At 38.5% G+C, this 12056-nt stretch overlaps 6 protein-coding genes across 6 annotated transcripts; 4 read left to right on the forward strand and 2 right to left on the reverse strand.

Moving 5' to 3' along the window:
• Positions 1–502: 502 nt before the first annotated feature.
• On the forward strand, positions 503–1048 carry ARF2 (Arf family GTPase ARF2; the record flags this gene model as incomplete). Its single annotated transcript, XM_018364151.1, has 1 exon — positions 503–1048. One exon carries the CDS (start codon positions 503–505, stop codon positions 1046–1048), a length of 546 nt encoding a protein of 181 aa, XP_018222952.1.
• A 1670-nt stretch (positions 1049–2718) lies between these two features.
• RDI1 (Rdi1p) lies at positions 2719–3327 on the reverse strand (the record flags this gene model as incomplete). Its single annotated transcript, XM_018364152.1, has 1 exon — positions 2719–3327. The coding sequence occupies one exon, from the start codon at positions 3325–3327 to the stop codon at positions 2719–2721; it is 609 nt and encodes a 202-aa protein (XP_018222953.1).
• Positions 3328–3730: 403 nt separating this feature from the next.
• Positions 3731–4840, reverse strand: PPH21 (phosphoprotein phosphatase 2A catalytic subunit PPH21; the record flags this gene model as incomplete). Its single annotated transcript, XM_018364153.1, has 1 exon — positions 3731–4840. One exon carries the CDS (start codon positions 4838–4840, stop codon positions 3731–3733), a length of 1110 nt encoding a protein of 369 aa, XP_018222954.1.
• Positions 4841–6485: 1645 nt separating this feature from the next.
• SRF1 (phospholipase D regulator) lies at positions 6486–7811 on the forward strand (the record flags this gene model as incomplete). Its single annotated transcript, XM_018364154.1, has 1 exon — positions 6486–7811. The coding sequence occupies one exon, from the start codon at positions 6486–6488 to the stop codon at positions 7809–7811; it is 1326 nt and encodes a 441-aa protein (XP_018222955.1).
• Positions 7812–8374: 563 nt separating this feature from the next.
• Positions 8375–10822, forward strand: CDC53 (cullin CDC53; the record flags this gene model as incomplete). The annotated part of the gene is made up of 1 exon (XM_018364155.1): positions 8375–10822. One exon carries the CDS (start codon positions 8375–8377, stop codon positions 10820–10822), a length of 2448 nt encoding a protein of 815 aa, XP_018222956.1.
• A 623-nt stretch (positions 10823–11445) lies between these two features.
• On the forward strand, positions 11446–12056 carry LYS21 (homocitrate synthase LYS21; the record flags this gene model as incomplete). The annotated part of the gene is made up of 1 exon (XM_018364156.1): positions 11446–12056. A coding segment is annotated over one exon (611 nt), but the record flags the coding sequence as incomplete, so codon positions are not given.

A 12056-nucleotide genomic window follows, 5' to 3' on the forward strand; every position in this document is an offset into this window, starting at 1 on the left:
GTATTCTACATCTTTCTGTTCCTTTTCAAGCCGTTGAATTCTTTGGAAATTTTCTTTACCCAGACTTTAGTTGAAATAGGCTAAAGATTGATAAGGCAGTAGTTCTGTATGTATCTAGTTTTCATTGGAAAGGGAGAACCAACAGCAACATGAGACGCTATATGAAGCACTGCGTGCAGAAGGAGACACGCCATTCTTTTTCTGTTTTAACTGTGGAAATACTATTTTGACATGTCCCCCTTTTATTTGGCGTAACGAAGCCATTTTTTTTTATTTTTTCCAATATGGCCTTGTTTCCTTATTTATGGAGAGTCATACAATACGTCAACAGGACGTTGATTCTTCTTGAATAAAGATAGGTAGTCAGCACCCGCGGTTAAAGGCAAGATATCTTGAAAAGTTTTCCCCCTTATTTGATAGTAGTTACTAACATTCAAAGAAACAAATTGAACCATCAATAAGTATAGAAAAAGAAACAAAGATAAAAATCAAATAAAGAAAAATGGGTCTTTATGCTTCTAAGTTGTTCAGCAACCTTTTCGGTAACAAGGAAATGCGTATTCTAATGGTGGGTCTAGATGGTGCTGGTAAGACCACCGTTTTATACAAGTTGAAACTGGGTGAAGTCATCACTACCATTCCTACAATTGGGTTCAATGTCGAAACTGTCCAATATAAGAACATCGCATTCACCGTCTGGGATGTCGGTGGACAAGACAGAATTAGATCTCTATGGAGGCACTATTACAGAAACACCGAGGGTGTCATTTTCGTTGTCGATTCTAACGATAGATCCCGTGTCGGTGAAGCCAGAGAAGTCATGCAAAGAATGCTGAACGAAGATGAATTGAGAAATGCCGTCTGGTTAGTTTTCGCTAACAAGCAAGATTTGCCAGAAGCCATGTCCGCTGCTGAAATCACCGAAAAGTTAGGTTTGCATTCCATCAGAAACCGTCCATGGTTCATCCAATCCACTTGTGCTACCTCGGGTGAAGGTTTGTATGAAGGTCTGGAATGGTTAAGTAACAACTTAAAGAATCAATCCTGATCTAAATCTGTATACTAAGTTTCCTCATGCGGACCACGTGTGTTTTGTTTCTAGATCGTTTTTATATTTATATTTGTTGAAGATATAAACCACTGTATAGTTGTATAAGATAGGATAATGGAAGTGCACTGAACTTATCTACTGAGAGATTTTATCATTGCAGGGAAGTGCCTTCTGGAATGATATATTGTTAATGAGAAATATGTGCTGGATAGAAGAAACTAAAGCGGCAAAAGACATTCCTGGTTTGCATCCGTACATTTCATCCGTTCTCCGCCAGAAAGGATAGTATTGCACGCGCAAAGACCGACGCAAAGCCCGTCCTGCCGTGGATTTTTCACTAGTAAGTGCGGCACCCAAACATTTACGGCTTTCACTTTTTTTTTCACGTCAATTTGTGAAAAATATTTCCAAGATGAGGGTAAATAGTAGCTGCAATTTCCATCTTATGAGACAGGCATATATTAAAATCCTGTTCACATCTCTTAATCGAGGGTTTGCTTAGTACAGTGAAAACAATAATAAGAACCAAAACGAATAAAAATGGTATGTAAAGATCATTATAAGAGAAAAGAGCAAAATGTATCAAGTAAATCCAACGAACGTGTATCGCCCATTTTACCAGTAAAATTATTAGAAAGATGAAAGAAAACCGAAAACAGAGCCATGGCTACCTTTTGACGGGATACGACCAAGCAGGCATCACTTCATGATCTGGTCGGGAGGGCTTGCGTTTGATAACGAACGGCACTGGAGACGTGAACGTCATTTTACCACAGAACAACGATTTATCGAGAAGGATCAGGAAACGAATAAAAAAATGGAGATTATTTGCTTAGAATCGCAACAATAAATTATAGAGATTTGAACACGAGGATGTAAAATTTGAATATTTAGTTCACAAACAATAAACAGCTTTACTAACAAGTATGACAAAAATGATTTTTCATTTTACTTCTCTCTTATTGACAGGCCGGTGTTAAAACTTACGAACTAAGAACTAAATCCAAGGAACAATTGGCTTCCCAATTGGTTGACTTGAAAAAAGAATTGGCTGAATTGAAGGTCCAAAAGTTGTCCAAGCCATCTTTGCCAAAGATCAAGACCGTCAGAAAGAGCATTGCCTGTGTCTTGACCATCATCAACGAACAACAAAGAGAAGCTGTCAGACAATTATACAAGGGTAAGAAGTACCAACCAAAGGACTTGAGAGCCAAGAAGACCAGAGCTTTGAGAAGAGCTTTGACCAAGTTCGAAGCTTCCCAAGTTACTGAAAAGCAAAAGAAGAAGCAAATCGCTTTCCCACAAAGAAAGTACGCTATCAAGGCTTAATTCTTTCGTTAGATTATCATATTTTAATACTCGAATTTTTGGATATAGTTTTATTTGTATTTTTTAAGAACCCCCAAACGGCAATTTTATTTTATTAGTGAATCTGATGAGTGTTAATTAGGTTATAATGCTACATATTTGTATACCATGCACGATGTGCGATCCAGTTACATTTGTATTGACCTGTTAAATTACGGCCCTACCCCTATAGTTGATTCTGAGCGACCGAGAAAGTGCGTTGATATACAAAGGTTGTATATATTTATATATTGGTATATAGATATATGCATGCGCCTGTTTATACAGGCATTATCTATACTGTTAATTCCCATGGTTCATCATTTCTTAACAATTTCAACCCCCCAGTTCAAAGTCAAATGGTTTGTTTTATCGTCATCAATAAATCTTGATACAGCACTGTAGTTACCTCTTGCTAAAAACCCACTAGGAGCTTCGCTTTCTGGTAGCTCTACCTCATAGAATGGTTTAGTTTTCGTATTAGGAGCATACGATCCCAAATGATCATCTATCTTGTCAACGGCAATGCCCGCTTTCTTGATGTACTGTACATATCGTAACCCTGTGATAATTTCATGTTGAACTTTGAAGACAATCTTCAACTTGTAAATAGAGTTTTCTTTGATCTTATATCTTTTAGATGCCAATTCTTTGATTGTCTTTTCATTGGTAAGGTCAAATGTAATAGGCTGTGGTTCTGTGTTGACTAATAGTTGAATTTTCTGAACCACCACTTTCCTTTTGTCACCAGCGAATTCTAACGGTAAAACATCAGAGCCTAAGCCTAAAGATTCTTTCCATTTGGCTAAGGATTCATCTTCCGCATCCAAGTTTTTATATTCATCAACGGTTTTCTTGGCGGAGACTTTGTATTGATCGTTGTTTTTATCTTCTTCGAATTGACTGAAATCAGTAGTTTCTTCGACCATTATGCAAGTTTTTGTGAGTAAGAAATTGAATAACTCCAGTTGTTCTTGTTAGAAATAGCTGAAAGAAGCAAAAATAAGGTCTTTTGGAGAATGGTAGTGTCTAACAACTATCTTTATATTATTTCCTTCATCTATTGCGAGAATTAAACGATCCCGTTAGGGAACTGTTTCACCCGTACGTAATGTTCAGAATGACTAAAAAGTGGAAAAAAAAAACTTGGCCTCATAAGCAACTGATATACGCCGAAGGCATAGTTAAGGATAAAAGTGTATTAGATTCACTCGCAACATATTTTTGAAGAAATTCTTGGCTTAATGTGTAATTAACTATGAAAATGGTAAAAGAGAAAAGCGAATATATATATCTATATATATATATATATATGCATATATGTATACATACTCATAAAAAGTAATCTGGTGTCTTTCTACTGACGCTAGGTTCACCAGGTCTTACGGATGGGTCGTATTGTAAGAATTGTCTATTATGATTTTCATCCACTTCCATGATTGCTGCCTGATTACCGCATCTATAACAGTAATTGGGAGCACTAAAGATGGTGACTACGTTTTGTTGATGAGTCCAGGCATAACCTTCCATGACCAGTTGATGGGCTCTTGCTATTAGTGATAGATCATTGGTATGATTGAATTGCTCACTGACGTCTTGACCAAAAGTGAAGCCTGCACCTCTGGGACTAATCCCCCATCCGCCTCTATCATCAGGATCGGACCATAGGAGGTCACACATGGGGCCTTCGTGAGGCACTTCCTGTATTCTGTTCAGCTCTCTGACTTGATCTATGGTCTCTATCATGGGCGAAAGACCGCCATGTAGACAGAAWATCTTGTTGTCTACTAAAGCTGTAATGGGGAAATAATCGAACAGATCGGTGAACATTTTCCAAACATTCGCACTGCCGTATTTCCTTAAACATTCATCATAGAACCCGTATACTTGGGTGATTTGTCTCGACTCGTGATTACCCCTCAGTATAGTGATTCTATGCGGGTATCTGACCTTCATGGCTACTAAATAGGAAACGGTTTCGACGGAGTAATATCCTCTATCCACGTAGTCACCCATGAAAAGGTAATTGGTGTCCGGGCAGGGGCCACCGATCTTAAACAGCTCTAACAGGTCATGGAATTGGCCGTGCACGTCACCACAAATGGTCACGGGGACGTTGATCGGCTTGACGTTTTCCTCGAATTGTAACACGTCAACTGCCATCTTACATAGCCGAGCCACATCGTCTTCCGATAATGGCTCACACTTACCAAGGTGCTCAATCCATTGGTCGAGCTGGTTTATATTCGTATTGGTTAGTTCAAGTGGCTTGGACGACTTATGGTCTGCTATGCCCGAGGAGCCTGGCTTTAAGTCTTCAATAGAAAATTCTTCTTCGTTATTATCTCCCGGATTATTGTTCATGTCCATGTCTTCAGACACTGTGGGCGTCAACTGTTCGGTGACAGCATCTTGCATTGGGACGTCTAAATCTGCATCCATTGTAATTGTTTCTTATATGCAATGTTTTATATCTTTATTTTCCACGATTTAGTTAAATAGGGGCAAAATGACTTGTTTTTCTTTTTCTTTTTTCTTTTTTTGAAAATGCAAGAATGGAAGTCAACGGTTTCGAGAGTTGAATAGTAATCTTATTCAAATTGTAGTTGTTATACACTTATTCCTATTATTGATAAAGTGACAAAAACTAGGGGAAGGGGGGAGGCGAAAGAGCAATTCAACGGTAAAATTTCTAAGAAATTGGAAATTATGGTTAATAACAGAGTTTGGGGATATGATACAATACACACTGGGAAACTGGGGTATGTGTATGATGAAAATAGATAAAGTTGCGATGTCGGATTAATTATTATAGGAAGTTTCCTTTATTGCAAACAGTGTGTCAAAAGGGAACCTGAAGCTAAAAAACCAGAAAAAATAAAAGAGTACGCACACTAAGGGTAATCCAGAGAAGGTCTTATAGTATTATGAAGTAATCAATAAAAAGTGCTAGTATCGCTTCAAACACAATTCAAGATTTACTATCTACTCCCCCATACTCTGATATTTCATTTTCTCGTTCATTTTTTTTCACTTTGATTTCATCCTTAAACCCGCCGTGTTATCATTTAATACGTATGCGCAACACAATAACTAAGGGGAACGGCAATGGAAGGGAGCAATAGACTAAAACAGTAGGTCCCGGTGCATTGAGCATCATTATCATGATGAAAAACTATGAACGTTTCATTATTTTATTAACAGTATTTTATTAAGGGGAAATTATGTAATATTTAATTGATAGATATAAACCTGACCTCCGCTTTAAATATTCTTAATAAAACATTTTAGAAAGGATGACGGTCCATTCTAGGGATTGTGGATGAGAAAATATTATGCACAGATCAATTTTACTTGGCCTGTACTCAAAAAATCACTCGCAATCCGCTTATTTGGATCTGGCTCTCACCTTCCGTCTCTTTCTCTTAAGTCTTCTAGTTCTCTTCTTTCTCCACTTAGCTCTCATTGGAATTAAGTCGATCTGGTTTTCTTAGAATTGAACTAAATTTACAACAAGAAAGAGGAATAAGGTTTAAATAAAGAAGAGAAGAGGAAGTTCAAGATTAAAAATATCTAAACCTCTCTTTGATAGAATATACAAGCAAGTTTCAGAAAAATGACATCGAGTTCATCTCAATATATATGAACAGACGGGCTGGACGGCTACCGGGTAAATGGACGCACATTACAGGGGCGGCTTCTTCTTTCCATAGTGCGCGTTAAGGGGGGGGGTTCTTGGCCGATCCTTAATACACCAATTTATTGTGGCCCCAAAAGGTACAGGTGTAAATACGGAGTAAATGTACGGGTGAAAAGCAGTCGCTTGAGTCAGTCTTCTTTATCATCACCGTGAACGAGCTATTGCCAAATAAGGGAAAAGTGTATGGTAAACGAAATTTCAAAAAGAGAAGAGGAGGTGTTTACATTTTGAGCATAGTAAGAAAACAACATTTAGTCTATAGCGTTTTTTCGCACACGTTTACAACATATTGGCTTCTAAAGTTAAATTGCGAAATTATTGAACAGGAAGTGAATGATCCCTTTTTTTACATATTTGTTTTTAATTTTTCAAACCTAGACGAATCTAATGGAGGATACCAATTCCAGCAAAGAAGTGTATTCTAATTCATTGTCACCGACATCTTCTAGAATTACAGACCAAAAACAAATTAATCTGGATGTGGACCTAGAGAAAAACCAGACTGCGAAAAGCTCAGATTCGCTGGAGTCCCTGCCGAATGCCAAGATACGTAATCCTAAACACGGTGAGGGTTCACCGTTAGACTATCCAAAACTAAACACATACACGTTTGTACCGACTACAGTGCCACCATATGTGCTCGAGGTGCAGTTTGACAAGCTGAGGTGGCAGGGCAAGGGTCCAGTTAATGGAAGTGTCACCGACGATAATGAAATTCCAAAAGAATTTAAATGGGGGCAATTTGCGTCTAACATTGGCAATCACGCCGCATACTCCAGAGACCAAAACGAGAATCATAACCACCTCCTGAAACCATCCGCCCAGGACAACTATTCTCTGACATCATCAACGTCTTCGAAAAATGCTGCTCGAAGAGAAATTTTGAGTGATATGGCCAGTGAATGGGGTGGTGAAGAACGTTTAGAAGGGGTATTGCATTCTGAAATAGGTGCGAACTTGGAATTCAAGACCATGGAAGAGAGAAAGGAATGGTTACAATATATCGAAAAGGTAAAAGATTTTTATTACAGCGATAAGAAAAAGAATACAGAATCACCTGATTCCGCCCACAATAAAAGTTACAAATCAGATTGGGTAAATGATTTAAGTAAAGAGAGAGAAAAGTGGCGGAGATTAAAACAGAAGAAGCTACAACAATGGAGACCACCCCTGACATCATTATTACTGGATAGTCAACACTTAGTCTTGGGTTTGAGAATATTCATCGGTATTTTGTCGTGTGCCTCACTTGCGTTAGCGATCAAGATTTTCCAAAACTCGAGGTCAAATAATACCATCAGTGAAAGTAAAATCGGACAACAACCAAGTACAATAATGGCCATTTGCGTAAATGCAATTGCTATTGCGTATATTATTTATATTGCCCATGATGAATTTGCCGGTAAACCTGTTGGGCTGAGAAATCCATTGAGCAAACTGAAATTGATTTTGTTGGATTTACTTTTCATAATTTTTTCAAGTGCTAATGTAGCATTGGCATTCAACACTCGTTTTGACAAAGAATGGGTTTGTACTTCGATTCGCAGGTCAAATGGAAGCACATACGGATACCCAAAAATACCGCATATCTGTAGAAAACAGGAGGCTTTATCTTCTTTTCTATTTGTTGCCTTGTTTATGTGGGTGATAACCTTTTCCATTAGTATTGTTAGAGTGGTGGAAAAGGTTAGTTCAATCACCAACAGAAACTAAGGACAAAAACAAAATCTAGGAACTATTATAATACCAACTATCAGTCATCGAGTTCATATGCATTATATACTTTAGATTCAATAGAAACTTTCTTCAACGTGTTGTCTATATACTGACGTGATCGAAAAATGTATATGCCTTCTTTGCATACTGTATATAGCTTACCCGAACAGAAATTTGTTGTATTTTCTTCTTTTTCTGTTCAAGGCCCTTTTCATTTCGATGTTTGATAAACACATATGGGGTGAACTGTGGCAAAATTAGAACATCATCAGACAGCCGGAGCATTGAAGGAGTATTCTAGCAGCATTTCACATACAAGCCAACAGACTTATATCGCTGCTCTTTTGTACTATCTTTTTTCTCATTAGACTTTTTCGTCCGCATCTGTTAACTTCTGTGCACCCCTTTCACTATACACTATCTTTTAGCCTCATTAATACACTTCTATTGTCAATTTGACATTGATCATAATTACAAATAAATAAGAGTTTGTTTTTGAGTCTTGAAAGGATTATTACATAGACTTGAGCAAAAAGCAACAACAGCGCAAACAACAAAGCATGTCCGAAACTTTACCTAGATCAGATGATTTAGAGGCCACTTGGAACTTTATAGAGCCAGGTATCAACCAGATCCTAGGAAACGAAAAAAATCAAGCATCAACCTCTAAGAAGGTGCAGAAAATTCTCTCTCCAACGATGTACATGGAAGTTTATACCGCAATTTATAACTATTGTGTGAACAAATCGCGTTCTTCTGGTCATTTTAGCACTGATAGTAGAACAGGCCAATCAACAATCTTGGTAGGAAGTGAAATTTATGAGAAGTTGAAGAACTATTTGAAAAGTTACATTTTGAATTTCAAGAAAACCGATTCAGAGACTTTTTTACAATTTTACGTTAAGCGTTGGAAAAGATTTACAATAGGTGCCATCTTTTTAAACCATGCCTTCGATTACATGAATAGATATTGGGTCCAAAAAGAAAGAAGTGATGGTAAAAGACATATTTTTGATGTTAACACTTTATGCTTAATGACGTGGAAAGAAGTCATGTTCGATCCTAATAATGATATTTTAGTTAACGAGCTACTAGAACAAATTACCCTGGAACGAGAAGGACAGATTATTCAGAGAAACAATATCAGTACAGCCATAAAGTCCTTAGTTGCATTAGGTATTGACCCACAAGATTTGAAAAAGCTAAATCTGAACGTCTATATTCAAGTTTTCGAGAAACCATTCTTAAAAAAGACACAAGAGTACTACACTCAATATACGAATGACTATTTGGAAAGACATTCGGTCACTGAGTATATTTTTGAGGCACATGAGATAATCAAGCGTGAAGAAAAGGCCATGACAATATATTGGGATGACCATACTAAAAAACCACTTTCCATGGCGTTAAACAAAGTTTTGATTACAGACCACATTGAAAAGCTTGAAAACGAGTTCATTGTCCTGCTCGATGCAAGAGATATCGAGAAAATCACTTCATTGTATGCACTAATACGCAGAGATTTCACACTAATTCCAAGAATGGCTACAGTCTTTGAAAACTATGTTAAAAAGACAGGTGAAGATGAAATTTCTGGCCTATTGGCCATGCATAAGCATAACATTATGAAAAGCGAAAGTGCAAACCAAAAAAAATTGGCATTAATGACTGTGCATTCGCTTTCTCCCAAGGACTATATTAAGAAATTACTAGAAGTCCATGACATATTTTCCAATATTTTTAACGAAAGCTTTCCCGATGATATACCTTTAGCCAAAGCATTGGATAATGCCTGCGGTTCGTTCATAAACATCAACGAGTTTGCGTTACCTGCAGGGTCCCCAAAGAGCGCTACATCAAAGACCTCTGAAATGCTTGCTAAGTATAGTGACATGCTATTAAAGAAAGCTACCAAACCTGAAGTGGCAAGCGATATGTCAGATGAAGATATTATAACGATATTTAAATATTTGACTGATAAAGACGCTTTTGAAACTCATTATAGAAGGCTTTTTGCCAAGAGACTGATCCATGGCACTTCCACGTCCGCAGAAGACGAGGAAAGCATCATTCAAAGATTACAAGCTGCAAACAGTATGGAATACACTGGCAAAATAACCAAGATGTTCCAAGATATTAGACTTTCTAAAATCTTAGAAGAAGATTTTGCTGTGACTCTGAAGAATGAGCCCGACTACTCCAAATCTAAATATCCAGACCTACAACCATTTGTATTGGCGGAGAACATGTGGCCTTTTTCATATCAAGAAGTAGAATTCAAATTACCTAAGGAGCTAGTACCATCTCATGAAAAGCTAAAAGACTCCTATAGCCAAAAGCATAATGGTAGAGTTTTGAAGTGGTTGTGGCCATTATGTCGTGGGGAAATAAAGGCTGACATCGGGAAACCAGGTAGAGTTCCGTTTAATTTCACTGTTACATTGTTTCAAATGGCAATTTTACTGCTATACAACGATGCCGAAACATTGACATTAGAAAACATACAAGACAGCACAAGCTTGAGCATTCAACACATTGCTGCAGCAATGATACCGTTCATCAAGTTCAAACTGATTCAACAAGTTCCTCCAGGGCTAGACGCACTAGTGAAACCAGAAACCCAATTTAAGATATCACGTCCTTATAAGGCACTAAAGACCAATATAAATTTCGCCAGCGGGGTCAAGAACGATATTTTACAAACCCTATCAGGTGGAGGACACGACAATCATGGCAATAAGTTGGGAAACAAACGCTTGACAGAAGACGAAAGAATCGAAAAGGAGCTGAACACAGAAAGACAAATTTTCTTGGAAGCATGTATTGTGAGAATAATGAAAGCCAAGAGGAACCTTCCACATACAACGCTTGTCAACGAATGCATTGCGCAATCACACCAAAGATTTAACGCAAAGGTTTCCATGATCAAGAGAGCCATTGACAGTCTAATCCAAAAGGGATACCTGCAAAGGGGAGACGATGGGGAATCTTACGCGTACCTTGCTTAATCAATACAGCGCGCAGTGAATGCATAGGCTGACTAACATAACAAACCAGTAAATACGTACATATAAGAGGATACGTATATATATACCTATCAATATATATAAAAGTATTTTTTGTACATGCAAAAAAACTGCTAAGAGTCCTATCCACTGTGTTGCGTTACAGGGTCGGTGCTAGTACTTCTGCTTCCGAACATGACTTCCTCTCCCAGGCGGCTTCCTGGCTCCAATACCAAAAACGCCAGGCTGGAAATGACTGTACAAGGAGAGTCAGGCAGTGGGATAATTGAAATTCCGGCGGAAAACCACGGGCCGCAGCTACGGGAACCAAAGAAACCTGCGCAGGACTCGCCTTGGGCACCGCTAGAATGCGATGGAATAGCAAGATTAGTCACTTTCCACAGTTGAGCGTCAACAGCGAAGCGATCGTTGTAGTTGTGTGTGATACACACTATTACTCATGGGCAATGTTGCGCGTGTGAGCATGGAACATTTGCACACGCACTTCTGTATATATATGGGAGCTTTCGTTTCTTGTATGTTTCTTGCCTCTTGTTGGGCTCCTTTAACTTGCTTTTAGTCTCCTCTTGAATAATTAACTATCCAACTGCATACTTTAGCACACTATGTCTGCAAATAGCGAATTTCAAAGCGTCACCGAATCGGCCACAGCCCCAACCACGAATAATCCATATGGCCCCAACCCTGCGGATTACCTTTCCAACGTCAAGAATTTCCAACTGATTGATTCAACCCTAAGAGAAGGTGAACAATTTGCCAATTCTTTCTTTGACACTGAAAAGAAGATCGAAATCGCCAAGGCCTTGGACGACTTCGGTGTGGACTACATCGAGTTGACTTCTCCCGTGGCTTCCGAACAATCCAAGAAGGACTGTGAAGCCATCTGTAAACTAGGATTGAAGGCCAAGATCCTAACGCATATCCGTTGTCACATGGACGATGCCAGAGTTGCCGTGGAGACCGGTGTGGACGGTGTCGATGTGGTTATCGGCACTTCCAAGTTCTTGAGACAGTATTCCCACGGTAAAGACATGAACTACATTGCCAAGAGTGCCGTCGAAGTCATTGAGTTCGTCAAATCCAAGGGTATTGAAATCAGATTCTCTTCGGAAGATTCGTTTAGAAGTGACTTGGTCGACCTGTTGAACATCTACAAGACCGTTGACAAGATCGGTGTAAATAGAGTCGGTATCGCCGATACTGTTGGGTGTGCCAA

Source organism: Saccharomyces eubayanus, chromosome IV (assembly GCF_001298625.1).
Source record: "Saccharomyces eubayanus strain FM1318 chromosome IV, whole genome shotgun sequence".
In the NCBI taxonomy this organism is placed as follows: Eukaryota; Fungi; Ascomycota; class Saccharomycetes; order Saccharomycetales; family Saccharomycetaceae; genus Saccharomyces; species Saccharomyces eubayanus.